The 22,965-nt window shown below is 41.1% G+C and overlaps 1 protein-coding gene across 14 annotated transcripts in view; it reads left to right on the forward strand.

Moving 5' to 3' along the window:
- DOCK10 (dedicator of cytokinesis 10) overlaps positions 1-22,965 on the forward strand; it is a 278,971-nt gene that overhangs the window by 87,202 nt on the left and 168,804 nt on the right. The window contains exon 1 of one of the 14 annotated variants that reach the window (XM_067740392.1): positions 20,846-21,051. The exons of 12 other annotated variants lie outside the window; for them this stretch is intronic. In XM_067740392.1, coding sequence (XP_067596493.1) covers positions 20,947-21,051 — 105 coding nt within the window. In that variant the 5' untranslated portion in view covers positions 20,846-20,946. Of the gene's footprint in view, positions 1-20,845; positions 21,052-22,965 lie in introns of those variants that run through there. One more of the 14 variants, XM_067740393.1, reaches the window with a different exon arrangement.

Genomic DNA, 22,965 nt, shown 5'->3' on the forward strand with positions numbered 1-22,965 from the left:
GTCTCTACCTTTAGCATTCTGCGGTCTTCTTTCTCCTAGTCTTGTGTCCATGAACTATGAGTTCTTACAAAAGCACTAATCCCTTCTAAGGGAGAAGAAAAGAAGAACAAAATAATGAAAGGAAGGGAGTTCTGCATTTTGGAGGGCATGTTGCTGAAGGGAAAATGTAAACTTCCATTTGTTGATATTCAAGACCATCAATTGCATTTTCTTAGAAATATTTAAAGGCCAATATTTAAACCCATGGAATAATCATGAAAAATCATGGTTTTATTCCTGGTCTCTTGGTTCCTATGCCCGTTTAAGCCCTCAAAAAGGAATTATTGGTGAGCCAAATGGTATCTATTTCAAAGAGCTTTGGTTGAAATATTAAGCTGTATTAAAGAATCATTTGCATTTAGAAAGTGAATGATACATTAAATTTTGAATGGGTATCAAATGGCTTTTATTTTTACAGCAGCTTACCATTTAAAGAGTTTTTGTGATTCATGTTAAATTCTGTGGCATATTTTTTATTACATCCATCTAAATGCAGAAAGTCTTCTAAATTTCACCAAGGAAAATTCCCACAAGAGACTTATTAATGTGTTCTAACCCACTGCATCCTGCATTGTCGTCCTCCCCTCAAATACAAATTTTTAAATAGTTTGAAAATAATATGGAGAAAATGGCTCTTTGAATTTCAGACCAAATTGTAAAAGCATGATGATTTCAGACTGAATAGTCTTTATGTCCCTGACACTCATCTAGTTGAATCTCACACCAAGCACACACACATCCCAAGTGCCTCCTTGCCTCCTTGAACTTTTGCATCCTACTTCTCTTTGCTCTGCAGTGGATGTGAATATTATATTATCCTTCTGCAATTATTTGCATATTAAACCTTGCTTTGCAGGCATTAAGAAACAAGTAGGCTTTGTAATAAGGAGCTCCAGATATCCTCCAGGGCCAAATAGTCCTTCCCTGAATTAACCCACATAGGAGTAACTGTACTCCCTACATGGAAGGCCAACCTTATTAAATTTTATAGTAGGAGGATTAAATTTAAGCCTGGGAAGTTGCTAATTGTCTATTGTTAATGATATATCAAAACAAGTTGGGGAAATGAGCTTGAACCTGCACTAGAGAACTTCAGAACTTCATTTTAATTTTGACTTTCTCCCTTCTCAGTCCCTCATATCATCATTGCTATTGTGGGTTTTTTTTTTTTTTTTTTTTGCGGTATGCGGGCCTCTCACTGTTGTGGCCTCTCCCATTGTGGAGCACAGGCTCCGGACGCGCAGGCTCAGCGGCCATGGCTCACGGCCCCAGCTGCTCCGCGGCATGTGGGATCCTCCCGGACCGGGGCACGAACCCGTGTCCCCTGCATCGGCAGGCAGACTCTCAACCACTGCACCACCAGGGAAGCCCCTGCTATTGTTTTTGAAATAAAAATTTCCCATTCTATATTGCACTAACTCCAGATTTTCAGTTACTTGTCATTCATGGTTTAAGAAAAGCTGGGAGCAATGCCAGATTCCTATTAGCATTCTTTATTTTCTTCATGATTCATTAAATTTTTTCATGCATTTTTTTTTTCTTGCAGAGGGCAGAATTTGGTTTACAGTCCAATTGACTATTGGAACAGTGAGGCTAAGCTAGATGCATTTGTCATTTAATACAAAAGACGTCAGCAAAAAACGTCTTGTCATCATATTATACTCCCAGGACAATTTAAAGTTGTGTTGTTTAGTTTTGAGAACAGAGGCCAGAAGGGTACTCCACTGGCAGACTGGATAGGGGCAGTGAGGAGTGATTCACACCTGATCTCAGCCATCCCAGCAGGGAAGCCATGACTGTGAAAATGGTGGAATAGCCAAGAAAATGGCATTGGTGCTTGGGAGGGAGGATTTCTGGGATAAATCCGTTACTAAGTAATGGATTATGACATTTCTCCTCCTCTGGCAGGAGAAATGTCAATATGACTTATGTAGTTGCTAGAAACTATGAGGTATGTCAGAATCAGCCCTTGATGATCTTTCAAAGTGCAAGAAAAATGCAACCATAGCATATCTGGAAAGAGTACCCTGAAACCATCAAATTATTCGAAAGACTCTTGTGGTCTCTCATCATGACTTACATGATTACTAACAGGGGGACCCTATATGAAGAAAGGAGACTAGTATTCTCTTAGTTTCCCAAGGATAATTGTAGAGAATAAATAAGAACATTTGCTAAGGCTTCATAGCTATACTCTCATACCATAATAGAGCTTTAGATCTAGCTAGTGTTTTCAAGATTATGTACAATCTCATGTCTTTATTTCATTGAATGAGGAAAATGATCAATACAAGTACTGAGTTCCTTATCCAGATATGTGATATAGTCCTTAAAATGTACGGTGGAAATAATTTTAAATTTATAAATACCTTAGTAGTATCACGATAACCATTAATATTAAATCTCTTATCTCTCCTTCATCGTTAATGTGAAATTACTGCTTGAAAATTTTTTGCTTCCTCTTTAAAACAAATATTTCATCACTTCTTCGAAGTTTTTGCTTAGCATTATGTTCCCATCTTTTATATGAAGAGGTGTTGAACCATGCCATTAGTTGCCACACCAATTTCTCCCACGAGCTGACTCTGCCTCAAAATGGTTTTTATTTTGAAAAATTAAAAATGTAATGCTTTCTATGGCTTAATCAACACCAGAAAGAGTCTCTTGTTCCATACATGCAAGGAGAGGGCATTCTGGCAGGAATGTTAGAACCAAAGCACAGTTTTATTACTTCATTCAAGATATTGGTGCTTTATTCACACACGGGGAATTCTCAGGAGTAAATTAGCCATCTAATATTGACCTGGATTAACTACAAATATATTGGCAGTAGAAATCTTTAGGCTTGTTGTTTAATGTAGATGGATCAAGCAAGTCTTCCTGCAGATTCCCAGTTATAATAGTCTTACTAAAAGTCATGATTTTTTTAAAATTTATTTTTTACTGAAGTATAGTTGAATTACAGTGTTGTATTAATTACTGCGGTACAGCAAAGAGACTCAGTTATACATATATATACATTCTTTCTCATATTCATTTCCATTATGGTTTATCACAGGATATTGAATATAGTTCCGTGTGCTATCCAGTAGGACCTTGTTGTTTATCCATTCTGTATATACCAGTTTGCATCTGCTATTTCCAAACTCCCAATCCAACCCTCTCCTACCCCTCTCCCCCTTGGCAACCACCAGTTCTCTATGTTCTCTATGTCCCTGATTCTATTTCTGCTTCATAGATAGGTTCATTTGTGTCATATTTTAGATTCCACCTATAAGTGATATCATATGGTATTTGTCTTTCTCTTTCTGACTTACTTCACTTAGTATGATAATCTCTAGTTGCATCCGTGTTGCTGCAAATGACATTATTTCATTCTAAAAGTCATGATCTTAAATGTGACTTTAAGTCAAAGGTTCCAAACTCAAATGCCTACAGGCCTTGCAGGGAACAAATGAATCAGGCTAGACAAGGAGACAAAAGGGAGTGGCGGGGAGCAGAGCAAACTGAAGAAACTATGGCCCATCCACGGGGTACGGCCACTGTTCCACTTGGGCAACTTTTTCAGTGTCAGAAGGGAGGATTAGTTATAGCACAGGGAACTCTACTCAATATTCTGTGATAACCTATATGAGAAAAGAAGCTGAAAAAGAATGAATATATATATATGTATAACTGAATCACTTTGCTGTACCCCTGAAACTAACACAACATTGTAAATCAACTATACTCCAATAAAATTAAAAAAAAAAAGAACACACACACACACACACACACACACACACACACACATAAGAAGTGAGGATTAGTATGATTAGAACTTGAATTTTCCAAGAGAAGCAAATAACCAGGGCTTTTTATGTAAAATCTTCCCATTTTTAAATGCTGGCAACTAATTCAAATATTTTAAAACAATGCTGGCAGGAAAACACAATTGTGGGACCAGGTTGAGCCATGGGCTGCCTGATTGTCATTCTCTTATAAATTTGCATCAGTTTTACTTTAATTCAAGGTTCCAACTTCAAGGAGCCAGTGAGAACTACACTGCCTGTAATATGTTACAGTATGTTTGGCTGGTCTAAGTGGAAAATGATTTTGATATTAATGTCCATGTAGGGCTAGAGATTATATTTTGAATTCGAGAAATTGTGCACTCCAACTCCTAATTCAGAAAGATTTCCACAGATATAATTGAATAATAACAAGTCAGACTGTCCTTTCTTGACTGTAAAACAATAAGCGGGGAATGTGGTAATACATATCTGACACTTAATGTAATTTTCAGCAACATAATGCAGGTGGAAGATGTGGATGCTAATGCATCAGATGCAACAAATCCTTTTAAAAATCTGTTTACAAACCGGACTAGAGATATTGCCAACACTTGAAGGGGAAAGGTGGAAGGCAGGGATGGAGGGAGGATTCAGACATCCGTGTTTTCACCTTAACTGGGTCATGAATTATTTTCCGTGCTGACTACAGTGCTTATTCAGTGCTTAGTACACAACCATGAAAATCTGTCCCTGCCTTATCCTGTTAAGCTGAGATTTCACAGAGGTTCAATAAACCCAAAGCCACACAGCTAAGTAGATGTTACCTTTGGTCCAATTTAAGCAAATTGTTTTAAGTATTTATTTGAGTTGTGTGTTTCTCTAACTGATGTGCACAAGTGCCCGGAACAGTCACTCCTGGGAGAAGTGGACGTCTGGGCTGCTGCTTACTCTGGGGAAGGAACAGGACCAAAATTGGAAAAGGTACAGAAGTCTTACCCCGAAGCCACCAGCCACCCTGTCACCCAGCCACCATGCTGTCATCTTTCTGTTTTAGCACCAAGCAACCCAGCACCTGCCCTAATTCAGACTTTCCTGCTTTGTCATGTAAACCCCTGCAATTTCTCTCAACTCTGGAAAAGAAGCCGCTGTCATCTTCTTTTTCTCAAATATTTTAAATTCTGTCTCACCAGGTGGCTCACTACGAATGCTGGTTGCAGAGACCATTTCTCAGACTATGTGACACAGAATAATAAGTGCTCTGTAAGAAAATGCTTTTGTGCGAAAATCAGTGTGGGAAATATTGCCTAGTACACACTCCTTGAGAGATTCACATTGCACATTGGAAATTTAAAGCTCTGAGAGTTCTTCCGTGAAAAGGCCAGTTTAGCTTTGTTCAATCCGTTGTTTCTCAAGTTTACTTGACATTGAATATCTCTTATCTGGAACACTGGCCCACACATCTTGAAGTTCTAGAGCACAGTTTGGGAAGCACGAATATGGACAAGGGGGATGCCACTTACGGCTTCTGACCTGGGGAATGACGTGGTCAAACCTGGCTTTAAACAGGAGAATGGCTGCAGTGAGAGGGAAGATTAAGAGGACATATATAATCATTAGGTTTAGTGATGGGTTGGTTATGCAGATGTGGGATAAGCGACGTTGAAAAGGAGAATCAGTGGGAAAAGAATCTGGAAAGAATCTGGATAGATGTATATGTGTAACTGAATCAGTTAGCTGTACACCTGAAACTAACACAACATTGTAAATCAACTATACTCCAATAGAAAATAAAAATTAAATTAAAAAAAAAGAAAAAGAGAATCAGGTCCCCAATTTTATCACCTACATGGATGATGGTGTTATTAGCGTGTTATTAGCATTATTAGATAAAGTCACGTGAAATAGTATTTGGAAGGAAAGGTAATGAGCTTTTTGTTGGTTTTAGCACCTAAGAGAATATTTGGAGAAAGAATATTGAGATTTTTCTTTGTTTGATTTTTAGGGCTTTCTAATACAAACGTCTCATTACAGCATGTGCCAAACTATCTCCTCTAAGCTCTGTGAAGGCAAAGAAGTTATTTTACTTTTCTGATTTCCCTAAATACTTAGCACGACATCTGCACCCATTTACGGAGGAAATAAACAAATGGTTGCAAACATTATATGGTTACAAAAAAGAAATGGCTTGAGCTAAATCAAGGGGAATAAAGAGTGAAGGTGGAGCGAGCCCATCAGACTGAGGCAGAACTCACCAGAAAGCCTTGTAAACACAGGAAGTAGGAGGAGGGCCCCTGGAGCTGTAACGTGCAGGGTTTGGGGCAGGTTTTGGTACATACCACAGCTTTGTGTCATTCTTCTCAAGGCTCAAGTTCAGAGAAAAGAGTCTTTTTAATCCAGGTGTGGTCAGAGCACTTGTTGGGTGAGCTCTGGAAGATGAGGGGGTAGAGGAGATGTCTCATAGGAAAGTCAGAGACTGTCAGTACAACGAGTGGGTATGAGAACAGTGCCAGAATTCTTTTAAATGGTCTGTTTATGAGCCATGTCAAGGACAATGCCATCTAGTGAGAAGGCACAGCTATTGACTGCTGAAATGAAATCTAGCTGGAACGGGGAGCAAGGCCCAGGTAGCGTTTGGGGGTACACCATCTGGACTTGGTGTGCAGAAAGAGGTGCTCTGACTGAAGATTGCTTTCCTTTCCAATTGGCCGTTGAGATGGAAACAACCTAAGTGCCCGTCATCGGATGAATGGATAAAGAAGATGTGGCACATATATACAATGGAATATTACTCAGCCATAAAAAGAAACGAAATTGAGCTATTTGTAATGAGGTGGATAGACCTAGAGTCTGTCATACAGAGTGAAGTAAGTCAGAAAGAAAAAGACAAATACCGTATGCTAACACATATATATGGAATTTAAGAAAAAAATGTCATGAAGAACCTAGGGGTAAAGCAGGAATAAAGACGCAGACCTCTTAGAGAACGGACTTGAGGTTATGGGGAGGGGGAAGGGTGAGCTGTGACAGGGCGAGAGAGAGTCATGGGCATATACACACTAACAAACGCAGTAAGGTAGATAGCTAGTGGGAAGCAGCCGCATGGCACAGGGATATTGGCTCGGTGCTTTGTGACAGCCTGGAGGGGTGGGATGGGGAGGGTGGGAGGGAGCGAGACGCAACAGGGAAGACATATGGGAACATATGTTTATGTATGACTGATTCACTTTGTTATAAAGCAGAAACTAACACACCATTGTAAAGCAATTATACCCCAATAAAGATGTTAAAAAAAAAAAAAAAAACAGACAAAAAGCTTATTTTCTCAGGCCGGTCATCAGACTATCTGAAAATGGATAATACAAGTTTTATTTAAAAACATACAAATTTTAGAGATGAAAAAGGCTTTAGGTCAAAGACGTCCAGAGAGGTTACTGCTTTGCCCAAGGTTGCTTAGACCATCAGTGAATGGACTGATTCTTGAATACAGGAGTCCTGACTGTCATCCGATGCTCTTCTCACTGTGAGCACAGATGCACTCTGCCTAGAAGGACAAAATGACTTCTCAACGGCAGTCTCCACTCAGCTGTTATGGGCACAGAGAGATAAGAAGGGAACACAAACTCAAAACTGTTTTCTGAAACCATCACCCTGAATGCCAACCAAAGCAAGAGGGAGGCCAATTTTAAATGCTGCCAAAGATCTTTTGATACAATCTAGGTAACGTATCTCCTTCCCAATCTGTGACATCCTTGCAAATGGGAGCAAAGTCAGATTAAATGTCTCCTTGTCAGTGTACTTTAATACCTTGCTGTGGCCTCAGAAAGTTGCAGGAAAGGAGAAGCAGAAGAAAGAGAAAAAGAAAGTGCTATGCCCTTTTCTCTGTTCACAACATCAAATTGGTAATTACAGTGTTGGTATTTGCCGCATGCCAGTAAGGGACCCAGCACGGTTCAGACATAAAGACAACACTGTTCATTGCTCTGGGAATTTACAGTCTCGCTTAGGCAGAAAAGTAACCATGAAAAGATTGAAAAAAATCATATGATATTGGTTAAATCTTGGCTTTCTTTAACTTCCTTGGCATTTGGGTCTTTTGTGTGGGATGAAGAGACATGACAGAAATAGGATAATTGGAAGCTTTTGTAGTTGTGCACAGTGGGGATTTCAAAATGAAATCACCAGTATTGCAAGACACAGCACAAAGAGGTCAGTTGTGGAAGGGTGGAGTGTGCATGGGAGGAGGGGCTTTTTAACCTAATTATCCACATCCAAGCCATGGGGGTCTCCTAGCCACTCCCTCCATTTTTGGAAGGTCCTTTCCCTTTTACTGCTGCTTTCAAAGCAGCTAGCACCCCTCTTGTGCTCCCACCCCCCTCTCCAAGCTCAGTGCGTGAACAGCTGGGACATCTGCGCCTCCCGCCCAATACACACAGCCCAGCTTAAGACCCCTCCTCGCCACAACCACACTTAGAGCTAACATCTTTTGAGCATTTTCTTGTATTCCAGGCACTGTGCTAAACACTTTGCAAATATTCTTTTATTAAGCCTCACAGCTCTCAGTGAAACAGGTACTATGGTTACCTTCATTTTACAGGTGAAAAGCTCAGGTTCAGAGAGGTTGAGTAACTTGTCTGGAGACCCTCAGCAAGTAAGCGGGAAGGCCAGGAATCAAACGCAGGCCGACTGACTCCAGCACAGTGATCTTACCCACCATGGCAAACACCACATTCTCAGCTTTATCCTTCACACCGTTAAAATGTCTGTCTTCATCTCCACGTCCTTGGGGCTTTGCCTAGGTGGCCAGCTTGCCTCTTATGATGTATCATGCTAAGTTACTGAAGATTCTAATGGCTTCGGCTCTTTTCCAGAAAAGTGAGAGCTGCACTTGATTAGGGACACCCCAGAACAGAAACCCAGACTCATAGACTAATTCCGATAGGGGGATTTTGAGGCATATAGAGGATAAGAGAGGGGACTGACTTGAAAGTCAGTAGCCCCGGGGTTACTCCAAACAAGGAGGAACAAAAGACCCAAATGCCAAGTGATTCTCAACTTGGCTTTCAGTAGGAGCTAACTCTGATCTGAAGAGGAACTTCCATCATCTGCCCTGAGATCTCTGGGCCTGAAAGCAATCATCAAAGCAATACTGAGGCAGAATAATTTGCGTTAGGATTTGGACCAGAGATTTTCAAGCAGGAGTGATTTTTCCCTCCTTCCCCCACCCGCCAGAGGACATGTGATGATGTCTGAAGACATTGTTGGCTGCCACAGCAGGGGACCGGGGTGGGGGGTTACTGGCATCGAGTGGGTAGAGGCCAGCCAGCGATGTTGCTAAACATCCTGCAATGCAGAGGACAACCCCCTACAAGAAGAACGATCTGGCCCAAAATGTCACTAATGCCAAGTGTAAGAAAATCTGTTTAGACAATAATTGAGAGGCCAGTATGACCAGGGTTACAAAAGTCCAAGCAGAGAAAGAGCCAATGAAGAAGAAACAAAGTGAAATCGAAGGACAGATGGGGCACGTCTAAGGCCCAGTTTTCGACAACTAGTTACACTCCAGGGTTTTCTCCTCAGTCTCCTAAATGTTTAGGGCAATGTAGCTGGTCAGCTAATTCTGCCTCTTTTTGAGCATACCTAAGAGAAAAGGGAATATTTGATTTTACAAATAAGACTTGAGTCTAGTAAAAAACAATGAAAAACAGCACTGGGAGTGATGCCCCATTGGATACTATTATATGATTCTTCTGACTTAAGAAAACAATTAGGTGAACCAGCTTCTGAGTCATAGTTTCTCAAAATGTGGTCCGTGTAGCATCTTCAAATGAACCACGTGGATGTTTGTTAGCAAAGCCAGCTTCCTGGACCTCCTGTCAGACCTACTGAGGTCCTGGATAAGCTCAGGAATCCACAATTTTAACAACCTTCCCGTGTGATTCTTGCGTATACTGGAGAATGCCTGCTTTGGGGGTTCTTATAAAGGTGACTTTCGAAGTCCTACTGATCTCGGGTGGCCTCGGCCTGCAGCGGATTGAAGGAGGATTTCGGTTCCCGGCCAGAGATTGATGTCAGGCCGCGGCAGTGAGAGCGCTGAATCCTAGCCACTAGGCCAGTGGCCAGTGACAAGGCCCTGGCCCTTCGGCTTTGTAGAAATGAATTCCCACAAAGAGAAAGTAGTGAAAAAAGTAAAGTGTTTATTAGGAGGAAAAAAGAGTGCGTGTGAATAGGCACACACGGGTGGACTCAGAGAGTCACGCCCTTGTGGTAGTTTGAATCACTTATATGGGGCACTTCTTCCAGGCTTCCGTTGGCCAGTCATCTTGCTTTGCCTGGTTCTGCGTCTGTATTTTGTACATCTCAGATGTATTTTGTACATCTCCTCACATGTGTGTGGGCACATCTCTTAGCCAAGATGGATTCTAGTGAAGAGACCTATACCTAGGTTGACGTCACCTTCTATGGGGTGCCTCCCCTCCCTTTCTGACCTTCAAGCACCTTTCTTTGCCTGTGTAGTCGGGAAGGTCTCCTTGACTTCGAGAATGATGAATATGTGGTCTTTTATCTGTTATCTGGGTAGGGCTCAGCTCCTCTCATTATTCTGCTATTATCTTCCTCTTGGAGTATCTCTCCACAAGGGACAAGCTCCTTGGCCTGGGGCCCATCTGTCTCCTGTCTCACTACCATTGTCCAGGCCCGGACTCAAGTCTCCATGCCTGTATGAAGTCCCCCTTGACCTTAACCTCATGCTCTCTTCACTTGACACTTCGTTTCTGCGTTCTTATACTTCTGTCGTTGTTTTGTGTGTACGGTGATCTCCCGCCTGGACTGAGGGTGGGCACCCTGACTTAATCCCCTCTATCACTGATATCTGGCACTGGACCAGGACTAGGGAATGTCCTCAGAGCCTCTCAGCATTTGTACCCATTCTCATAAACCAGATTCAATAGATACTAGCGCCCTTTTCAGAACCATCCAATCTTCATTTTCCTGTTGTTTTTCCTGTGTCCACCTGGAGAGGTGCAGAACAAAAAGCAAGAAGTCAATTTGTCCTTTAATTGGGGACCTTGATGAACTACCGCACATCCAAAGGTCAAGAATGTACTCTAGTGTGCACAGCTAAATAAAGAAAATCCAACAGTTAATCCTCTGTAAGACACAAAGAAGCTCTTGATTGAAAAGCCAAGACCCATCCATGACTCTCCAATTCCTACAATGCAGGGCATTAAACACTTAAATCAAAGTATTACATTAGCTTTTTTAAGGCCTCCTTACAGAGGCCTTAAAAACGAACGGTTATTAAACGAACGGTTTGTGGGGCATCCAGGTTGCAGAAACTGCAGCTAGACTATCCGTCAGCGCCACTAGCAAGCAGTCCTTGGTCTGAACGGTTGGTCGCTTGCATGTTCAGGGGTTGGCACGTACGTGGCAATCTATTTCCTCGTCAGAATTGCTTAGGTGAGAATGCCTTATCGCCCTCCCTTTGTAAAGACACATCCATCTGCAGTTCAAACCAAACCAAACAGAAACAAAAAGACTACCACGAGACTAAAACATATGTAATACTGACGTTATATAAATTAACCAATTTTTCCATCGGAGCTTCACAGATTGGAAAGACCTTGGCGCTTCCATAAACACGTGATTTTCAAGGTAATTATTAAACATTGGGTGACATTCATATTGAAAGCAAGGTAATTAGCAATTGGAAAGACGAGAGGAGGGCAATTTGGGGTGCTTGTTTTATTTTAAAAGAAGTAACTCAGGTCTGTAGTTCACTTTGCCAGCAGTGGGAGGCTCGCATGGGATCCAGCCAGCCAGCAGAGAGATGCATGTGTCTCCAGGGGGAAGTTACTGTCCGGCAGCAGTCCTTAGCAGATCAATGATAATAGCATTGATTTGGACCCTCAACTCCCATTTGTGTCCTTTCACTTGATCATTTGTGAGAGAAATCGTCTGCCTCAACCCAGAATGCCTTTCAGTCTTCGTTAAAAGACAGAGAAGAATAGTCCAGGGAAAATAAGTTGCTTGGTGGTTGATTATGTTTTTAATGGAAAGAGAGCACTATATTCTAGGTGTAGAATTAGCTGTGTGACTTTTTAAACAACATTTTAAAGAACATTAACAATCCAGGCTGTATTATTCGTGTGAGACATAAGCTTAAAAAATCATGTTAGCTTTTGTATATTTCTTGTTGTTATTATTGTCATGTTGTTATGCTCTGGCTCTGAGCTTGGTGGCATGGGGGAGTGAGTTAAAATGTGGTCTCCAGAAGCATGAATTCTTGCTTCTTAGGGATTTCCCATTTTGCAGCAGACCAAGCTAAAGCTACTTCTTGAGGGTGGTTGGAGGCCTTTACCATAAAGCAGAAAAAACTTCAACATGGATGCTGAGTGCCTATATACCCATCAGGAAACTGAGAAAAAAGGGTAAAATTAAAATCAGCTTTCCTCATTTCCTAAATATTGTATCAGGATGCTTACTGGTAAGATATATGAGTATATACAGGCTATAATATTTTTCCTAGTGGAAGGCTGTGACCAATGATAAAGTCCAGGATTAAAAAGAAAAAACTAAAACCCCTTCACTGATTGCTATTAGATTCTAAGATGGGCTCACTAAACTGTAAGCAATGAGTTCTTTAGCCCCCTTGTCCCCATGAAATCCTGATTAAGTGGGAATTCTTACCTCCTGAGACCTACTTAAGTTCAATAATATAAACAAATATTATTACAACTTAATACATGTTTGAAGGGCCATGAAAGGAATACCCTAAATTATTTTAATGCAGTAAAGATCGTTTATGCTACGCATGTGTACACACACACAACAAACATGTCACACACTCAGCACATACCATGCACGCACACACACACAACTGCAGTCTGTTTCTATTTTTGGCATGTCTACATTCTCCCTCAGTGCAATTCATGTTGCAGGGCTCTCTTTATTTTCCGTGAAATTTCTAAATATTTAATACTAAAACTAATGTGATTTGCATTAGAGTTTAGCAGACACACAAAAAAACTGCTGAATTCCACAGACACTGCCCACTGAAAGCTCTGCACTTAGAAATATGAGGTTTTGTCATGTTCAATGAAACTCCCCTGAGCTATCTAAGCCTGTCTCATAGGTAACTCAGAGCCATTCAGCCCTGACCTTTGTAGCCAGAAGCAGTGAGCCTCAGTGCTACGAGCTACAGAAGCACTTCTGCCTGGGGCCAGGCTCAGGGGAGACCACAGTGAGGGAGGAAGTAGCTACTGGTGCTTTACTTCCTTTAAACAAAGTAGACAGTGGTGAGCAGAACCTAGAGAAGCGCTATGGACCAGCCTTGTTTCATCCTATGAGAGAAAGGCTGTAAAGCACACAAACCCTCAGGCAAAGGGAAGATCTATTGGAAATGGCAGAGAAAAATGAAATGAAATGCGTTATCTAAACGTTCTCTAACAAGGAAGTATAAACGCTGAAAAGCTCCACAGGTAAAATACATTGGAATAAAGTTAAGATGGGTTGAGAAGCAAGTAAAGAAAGCAGGTGGAAATGAACAGAAAGTACTTTACCAGCTGCTCAAATTAGGTTTTGTGGATTCAAGTATGATGTCGTGTGTGGCTGTGTAAGTCTTAACCACCAGGGTTTCAGTTACTCTGCATCTCTAACGGTACTTTCTCGGTAATGTTTATTAAGTAGGTTCAGATGTGTTTTCAACGAAACAAAAATCTCTGTCCTCTGGTTTCTTAGATTCCACGAGGACGTCATTTGCTGTTTGTACAGCCTATTCAAATACAGTGCAAACATAAACATTTTAGAGATGACCTCAGAGCGTGTTGCCTTTAGCTTATAGCCTTTGTTTTCTGTGTTTATGTACTTGATTACTTCACCAATACCCATCATCTAAATTTGTCTCTTTGGTTCTGCCCTCCCTCCCCACAACTACGATTTTCTTTCTCACCTTATTTCACTGCCAGCTTTTTCCAGGAAGTGACCTATAAGCCAGATGTCTGTTTCCTCTCACTCATTTCTTGCCTCCACTGAAACCTGCATCCCACCTCACTGTTCAACAGAAATTCAAAGGCCAAGTACTGTCCTGCCTACACCTTCTTCTCAGTGCATTCTTAATGTTAACATTGTCTTCAAAAGATAGGTGTAAAAAGCAAGCTGTGGTCCAGAATAAGACTGTGCGAGAGACAGTTTTCTAAAGATACCTCTCCCCCTCAACAGGACTCTCTGGTACTTCAATGAAACACTCATCTTAGTACTGCTATGAAGGCACTTTGTGGATGTAAATTAAGGTTACTTATCAGCTGGCCTTAAAATATAGAAATTATCCTAGATCATCTGGGTGGAACCAATCGAAACACATGAGGCCTTAAGAGCCAACACTTTTCTCCAGCTACAGTAGAAAGATGCAGAGAAGAGATATTTAGGAGAAAAGGAAAAGTCAGAGAGATTTCAGAAGGGTTCAACCCATTGTTGCTGGCTTAGAAAGGGGCCATGGGCCAGAGAATGCAGGCGGCCTCTAGAAGCTGACAATGACCCCTGGCTGACAGACAGCAGGAAACTGGGACCTCAGTCCTGCAACTGCAAGGAATTGAATTCTGCCAACAACCTGAATGAGCCTGGAACCAGTGTCTCCTCTGGAGCCTCCAGAAAGGGACACCACCCTGCTGACACTTGGATTTCAGCCTTGGGAGGCTCTAAGTGGAGAATCAGCTGAGCTGTATCATACCCGGATTTCTGACCCACAAAAACTATGAGACAACAAGTGGGTGTTGATTTAAGCCAATAAATATGTGGTAATCTGTTACAGCAGCAATAGAAAACTAATACAGACTACTAGAACTTTTCCTCAAATTTCTGATATCTTAGCATTCAAATTCCTATTTCTTCTAAAACATGGTGAAGACTTACCATCTTAATTAAATTCCAAATACCCAGACTCTTATCTACTGAAAATTGCAAACTTAGTTTCTCTTTCTGGACACCATGGAGCCAGACTCTGAAGACACATATAAGAATTCGTGCATCTGTGTATTTTGTTATGTACATGCATATGCATGTATAGGTGTGTCTATACATGAATACGTACCTAGCTAGACCTGGTAAATACCAATCATAGTCAATAAGTAATACTTTACATATATGCATATATAGGAATCTTAGCAATTATATATACACGTGTGTATTTTTTTCCTCAATGCTGAGTAATAACATATATTATTTCATGACAGTCTTGTAAGCTGTATACTAATTGCTCCATTGTAAATATAAGAAATGGGAAGACAGAGGTCACGTAACTTGCTGGAGGTTATCTAGTAGGTGGCTGAAGAGGATTCAAATATAGATCTGTCTGGATCCAAGACTGCAAGGTCTTTAGTTTTCATCTTGCTTATCTCTCATGCTGGATCTTTTTGGACATCCTTGGGTCCTACCTCCATCTCTGCCCAGATGCCGTGTGTCACCCTCCTTAAACTCCCTTCCTCAGTGCATCTGGACACCACACTGCCCTGCTAGTTTCCCCCCAGTATCCCTATGCCTTCTCAGTTTCCTAAGTTGCCTTCTATTTATCATATATAAAAGAATTTCAGGATTATGTTCTCAATTTTATGCTACTCTGTTCTCCAAAAATTCAGTTTACTTTTAGATTTTCAATTTTAACTCTTTCGATGACTTTCACCTGGATATCTCCAGTCCTGACTCTTTCCTGAGTTCCAGGCACACGTATAACAGTGGTGCTGAAAATGCCCATTTTTCTATCTTCTTGACATGTCTAAATCAGCATTAGTGGAAAAGAAGTCCTCTCTTCTTGCCACCCTTTTTCCCTCAGACATATTATCCATCTCCTTGATGGCCAGACTCAGAAACCTACTGGCATCTTTGGACCTCTCTTCTGATTAGGGGCATGAGCTCTGGAGCTGGACTGCCTGGGTTTAAATACCAGCTGTGCTACTTACTTGTTTTGGAACCTTGGACCAATTGCTTAACTTCCCAAGACCCAAGTATCTTCCTCTGTAAAACTAAGTGGTGATAACAGTAATAGTAATACTTACCTCACAGGGTTGTTGCATGGTTTAAATAAGGCACTATAAATATTTAGATCAGCACCCAGCACCTAGTACTTGCTTGATAAATTTCAGCTATCATTCATTTTCCATTTAATTGCCAGATCTTCATCTGTGAAGTCTGTGGTTATGATTCTGATGCCAAGTTTTCTGCCCTCCACTACTCTATGTTAATATCAGGGTTAATGCAGACTACTACTCGGGATCATACTCCCCAAAATCTAGCCTACGTGTAATTATCAGATGACTCTTCCAAAGGCACTACTTTAATCATAATTCAAAAATCCATGGGACAAAGTGAGAGAGTGGCATGGACATATATACACTACCAAACGTAAAGTAGATAGCTAGTGGGAAGCAGCCGCATAGCACAGGGAGATCAGCTGGGTGCTTTGTGACCACCTAGAGGGGTGGGATAGGGAGGGCGGGAGGGAGGGAGATGCAAGAGGGAAGAGGTATGGGGACATATGTATATGTATAACTGATTCACTTTGTTATAAAGCAGAAACTAACACACCATTGTAAAGCAATTATACTCCAATAAAGATGTTTAAAAAAAAAAAAAAAAATCCTTTAGTGACCTTGCATGGCTTTTGGGATACATGGAACCTTTCAGCATCTTAGCATTTAAAGCCTTCCATGAACTGGTCCTGGCTTCTGTTTTCAATTGTTTCTGCCTCTATTCTCCTACTCAGCCCTTGGCTATCGACAAGCTGGACTTCCTACTTTTTTTTTTTTTTTAATCTTTATTAGAGTATAATTGGTTTACAATGGTGTGTTAGTTTCTGCTTTATGACAAGGTGAATCAGGTATACATATACATATGTTCCCATATCTCTTCCGTCTTGCGTCTCCCTCCCTCCCACCCTCCCTATCCCACCCCTCTAGGTGGTCACAAAGCACCGAGCTGATCTCCGTGTGCTATGGGGCTGCTTCCCACTAGCTACCTACCTTACATTTGGTAGTGTATATATGTCCATGCCTCTCTCTCACTTTTTCACAGCTTACCCTTCCCCCTCCCCATATCCTCAAGTCCCTTCTCTAGTAGGTCTGTGTCTTTATTCCTGTCTTACCCCTAGGTTCTTCATGACATTTTTTTTTCTTAAATATTCTTTCTTGGCCTGCTTCTTAGTTTCTGTGATAACGAACAGTTATGGTAACTATACCAGGCAATGAGTTGAAATTTTAAAGTGTCATCTCATTTATACTCACAAAAACTCCGTGAGGTATCTACTACGCTCTCCCTATTTTACAGATGAGAAAACTGAGGCCTGGAGAGGGTAAGTATTGCCTGAGGATATAGGATATAGTTAGGAAGCATGGACCCAGGAGCTGCCTCTAAGCAGATTCCAGATGCCATGGTTTTAACCATTGTATCTTATGCCTTCTCTATGCTACATTCCTCTTTTCTAGAGTATCCTTTACCCTTCTCCCATCTATTTGACTCAAACCTATTCAAAGTCTCCCTTAGGTCCTGTCTTTATATAAAGCTTTCCCAGTCTCCTTTACACTTTAGTGAACTCCTCTATCAGGTACAAGCTTCTCAAGACTAGGAAGAGTATTACATATTTCTCATGAAGCACAGCAATGCCTTGAGTATAGTAATTAATTCTGATCATTGATTGGTACCAGATTTCTTTACTAATGAACTTGACAGTGATTCCTTGTGATTGAGCCAGCTAATCTCTGATTTCTCTTTATTGCCCATTCTTGCCCAGTGCCCTAGTTAGGTTCTTTGGTTGTCAACAAGTGTCCGAACTTAAGCAGAAGTTGCTCCAGTATGCTGGAGAAACAGACTTGGTCTGAAATCAAGGAGCTCAGTAGAAGCTCAACTGTGCCATCCCATGGAGCACTGAACTCCATGCTACTAGATTTTCTCCTCCTTTGCAGTCACCACAGGTTATGTCTTTCTGACATTCCCATATACTGCCCGGCAATGCCTCCTTTTGCCAATGTTAAAGGTAGCTGCAATCAACAGCTTAGCAAGGAGAGAAATGAGTCATTCTCACATTGCAGAAGTCGGGAAGTGGGAGGGACTCCAGGATAAAGAACTGTGGAGCCTAAAGAGGAATAGAGGAGAGACGAGATGCAACTGTTAGATAGAAAGAGAGGAAGTCACTTACGAGTTGCTCAAGATTATTAAATGCTTCGTTATAAGACAACGTTCCTATCTTCTAAAGCTGTGAGCTAGGGATTTAGGGTAACACGAATAAGCGGGTCCCCAGATGGACCTCAGAGATTGGTGACCCCCTACCATGCACACACATTTTCTGAGTCCTTACATTTTCCTGCTGAGTGAGTCCAGTTTTGTTAGATTCTCAAACAGGTCCATGATCTGAAAGGGTTGTGGAATACGTCTTTCAGCTATTAAAATAGAAACATAATCATACATACTCGGGAAATCAGGTGACCCAAAAAGGCAGACTCTCATCATATAAGGAAGAAAGTTAAATCTGAAAATTATGCATGTGCTATAATGTACCTGCTCATCCAACAGAGGCCAAAGAGTTACTCAGAGTGTGAACGTTGATAAGGGCGAAAGACAGACAGTGGAATTTCTATACATCCCATGACCATGGATCCAGAGGCCTTCTGCTCTGTGGAATCTTCGGATGCCTACTTAAACCAATTACAGACTAACAATATAGTTTACCTCCTCAGTTGTTATTTTTGTAGCATCTTGCTATTTTTCTCAGTTTTTGAAAGAAGCTTCCTTGGTCTCCATACTTTGGCAAGGAATGAGCGGTATCTCTTTTTGCCTGTCTTGTACAAATCTCTGCATGAGAAGGTAGAGGTGCACAAGAGGCTAGAGTCTGGGGGATACGTATGTGCATCAATTAAATCTGGTCTTCATTGGGGAAATACTATTGGGAAATGGCCTATGTCAGGATAAGGCAACCATGATAAAGATGAAGGCTTATTACAGATTAAATAATAATCAATAATGAGGCTTATTAAATAAGCAAATGGCATCTATTAGTGCCTTGTCTTTGGAACTAGCTGGTTAAGTGGGAGCTTCCTTGAGGATAGCCGCCTTCATTACAGAATCATAACTATGCTTGCAGAAGTGGCTTCTCAGGGTGAGATACGAACTTCTTACCCCATCTTGTCTAGGACCCCCTCCCCCCACACACAAAAAGGCAAGGGAGGAGCATTCAAAGCCATCAGAGGAGGCTTTCTGAGGAAGAGACATTTCAAGTAAAGACTGAAGGAAGCTGAGGAAAAGCCACATGGATACGTGGGACCATTCACTCCTAGGTGACAAGTTGGCATATCCATGGAAGACATCGGGGCCTGCACCATTAACCGTGTTGAGCTCTAGAAAGAGAAGGCAAGGCTCTGGAGCAGAAGCCCCCCACAAAACCCCCGACTCATTGTGTTTACCCATTGTTCCCTTCCTCTGGTCGCTCTCCCCATTCCCATCTGTACCCTGAGTCCTGCTTCCAGCTAAGACACGAATGCAGTAGCAGCCTTGTTATTTTTCTTTCTTAAAGTTCCAAACTCCCAGAATACTGAGAGCCTTTTGCAGAAATTGCTCTCCTGGTTAAGCTTCGTGCTTGCGTCCACACTGCACGTCACACTGCCCTCTGTGCGAAGATGCCCCGACAAGTGTCTGTGGAACTGACTCCCTGACAGTTACTCCCTTCAAAATGCCCCTTGCTCAGGACTCATCTCCTGGGAGAGCTGGTAGGAGCCTGTGTCTCGGTGGTTGTGAAGATCAGTCCTCAATGGAAATATTCCTTCAACCATCTTTTAAACCCCAGAGTGCTTCCTAGGCAAGCAATGGTTCCTTTAGCACCTACATCACACCGATGGACACCTCCGTTGTGGGGGTCCACCCTGCAGATGAAGAAACAAACTCTTGAAGAAACTGAATGAACGTCTCCCACAACAATCGTTTTTTGGAACCCAGCTTTCTAATGTTTAATCTAATCAATTATTTCCTAGTCCTGTGGCCTCCAGATATTTCCTATCTCATGCACTTTGTAGGAAAAAGTTGGCTGCACTCCCATCTTCTGTGTGTATTTATAAATTATATAGTCCTTGCCAGTAGCTAATATTTCAAAACACAATATACATAGGGGACAGGGTTCATTGTTAAGCACAATATTTATGTCCTTCATTTATTCTTTTATTAAACAATTATATATATATACTGAGAATCTTCTGGAAGCCAGGCATGGTTTTGATCACTGAAGACACAGTGAATGAAGCAAAAAAATTCCCACACTCTTGTGGCATAGACTCTAGTGGAGGATGACAGTCCATGAGTAAAATAAGGAAAATGCATAGTAGTGTCACATGCTAGTAAGTGCCGTGGGGGAAAATAAAACAGGAAGTAGCACTGGGGTGGGTTTGAGGGGAGAGGTGCACTTTTAAATTGCCCCAGAGAGAGGGAGTAAAGATCTAAAGATTAGGGAATTAACTATTTGACTATATGTAACCATTTGACGTAGAGAATGAAGGTGTCCATGTCAATGTGTTATGTTAAATATTAGTAAAGCACAGTTTCTGTATCTAGATGACTAATATAAATAGAATTCTAATATTTTCCCCTTGTGCCTAAGTGATCCTCTTGGGCACCTCCCTGGAAAGACTGTTAATGTAATCTACGCATACATGACCAGCTGATTATTACAGTTCACCTTCGGGATCTAGCCACAGTGATAAAGTTTGGATGGCTGTTACACTGACAGACATGGCAGCCTACCGTAAATTAGCTCTTTGATTCAGTCTTGACTTGGTTCCAAGGGTGAGTTTACATCCTATGGTTTATTTAGCTGTGAGCAGTTCTCTTAAACATCCAAAGTCATTTTGTGTTTTTCATCCTGCTTTAAAGCAGGTGATTAGGGAGAATAAATGCACAAAAGCGCTTCTGAACAGCTGGTAGTTACTCACTCACAGGAAGCAGTAACTTGTCGGTTTTCTTTTCCTTTCTATTCAGTTATGTTAATGTAGCATGAGCATTTCCCTTTTTACCGGAGAAGAAAAATTTGTTCGGCCTGGTGACGCTTCAGAAGCAAGAGGCTTAAAGAAATTGATATTTTTAAATATCTTGCCACTCAAATAACAATACAATGAGCTTCCGAGGAAAGGTTTTTAAACGGGATCCCAGTGAATTTTGGAAGAAGAGACGAACAATGAGGAGAAAAAATCAAGAAGAAATCCACAGATTTAGTTCTGTAGGTATCTGAATGTTGTTTGCTTTCCATCTTTTCTTAATACTTTAAAAAAAAAAAAAAAAGATTAGCTCTGGAGTGGTATGCTAACCTAGGCTATGGGCAAAGTCTTGGAACAGAATGTTCAACCCAGTTCATAAATATCCTTTTTTACTTCCATCATTATTTTTTAATTACTTCCATCATTAGTTTAAAACATATTGGAAGAGGTTGGAAGTAGCTAAAACGTTACTGACTTATTTGGAATATTGGAATTACTTCCATCATTATTTTAAAACATGTTGATACAGGATTTAAATGGTTAAAATGCTACTAGAATATTCTCTGTTTTAAAGAAAAGCCTACCATTGCCTCAATTAAGACCCAATTGATGACTTGTATACAGTTGTGTGTTTTTTTTTTTTTAATTTATTTTATTTATTTATTTTTGGCTGTGTTGGATCTTCGTTGTGGTGCACGGGCTTCTCATTGCAGTGGCTTCTCTTGTTGCGGAACACGGGCTCTAGGCGCCTGGACTTCAGTAGTTGTGGCACATGGGCTTAGTTGCTCCGCGGCATGTGGGATCTTCGTGGACTAGGGCTCGAACCTGTGTCCCCTGCATTGGCAGGCAGATTCTTAACCCCTGGGCCACCAGGGAAGTCCCTACAGTTGTGTTTTAAAAAAAGTATTACTGCTCTATTTTTATCATGTACCACTCATGATTTGTTTTAAAGTTCTTAGAAAGAGCAACCCAAAATAGGACGGGAAATGTAAATAAGTATTTAATTCAATGAGCCAAGGAAGAGAGGAAAAATTGGTAAGTTTTAAAGGTAGAAAGATTTGGTTTTGTCTATTGTTAAAAAATGTTTCTGCTTTAGCATTCTTAAAATGAGAAATCTGGAAACGTGTACTTATTACAGAATTCCAGATTTCTATCTGTAAGAACTATGGGTAGCTGAGTATCAGGGTGGATGGCTAGAGCTTCAGTGACTCACATGTAATGTGGCCCACTTTATATGATAAATGGCTACAACAACATGATTGGGTAGCTCTTTTTACAGGAATGTTTATTTTACCAGGTGGTTCAAGTTTTGCTTGCTTTTCTTCAAGGCAGGGGTTCTTCAGCTCAGCATACTGTCATTTTGGGTTGCAGAGTTCTTTGTTGTTTGGGGCTGTCCTGTGCATTGTACAATATTTAGTGACATCCTGGGCCTTAACCACTAGATGCTGGTGGAAAGCTCTGCCCCATTTTGACAAGCGAAAATGTCTCCAAACATTGCCAAATGTCACCTTGGGCAGGGAGGGTGATATTCCAGGTGGAGAGCTACTGCTCTAGAGGTACATAATCTTTTTGTTTATATAAACACCTTTAATCTAGAAACAGAACAGCTTTAAAAAATATATACATTTGATAATATAGTGATTGTTTATGAATAGTCATTGAATAAATATGAATAATCAAATTAATGAAGAGTCACTCAGTCTTTGATAGGCCAGAATCAGGCACGGAATACTCCGTCTCAAGTAACAGTGGTTGTCTTTATACCTACAGTCTATCTGGTGGTAATTTAATGGGAGTAGAATTTACTGGAGGTCTGGTTCATAGGATTGATGCCTTGCTATTTCTACCACAGGATCTTAGTAGTACATGTCTCCCACTGGGAAACATGGGTAATTGACCCCCTTGACCTTGGGATGTGCCCGGGTCTTTCCACTCAGTGTTTCATAATGAGAATATGCAGAGCTCAGAACCTAACCTCTTGGTCCCCACTGGCCCCACAGGATGCTCAGTTGTGACTTCTCTACCAGCCCCATAAAAGCCTCATAGGTTGTTTACCATCAGCCTGTTAGAGGATAAGTGTTTGAAAACTTGTTTGGTTTGAGATATGTTAACCTTCAGACCAGTCCCCAAAATGTTAATTTCCTAGCTGCCTTTCT

The sequence above is a fragment of the Pseudorca crassidens genome, chromosome 6 (genome assembly GCF_039906515.1).
Source record: "Pseudorca crassidens isolate mPseCra1 chromosome 6, mPseCra1.hap1, whole genome shotgun sequence".
Lineage (NCBI taxonomy): Eukaryota > Metazoa > Chordata > Mammalia > Artiodactyla > Delphinidae > Pseudorca > Pseudorca crassidens.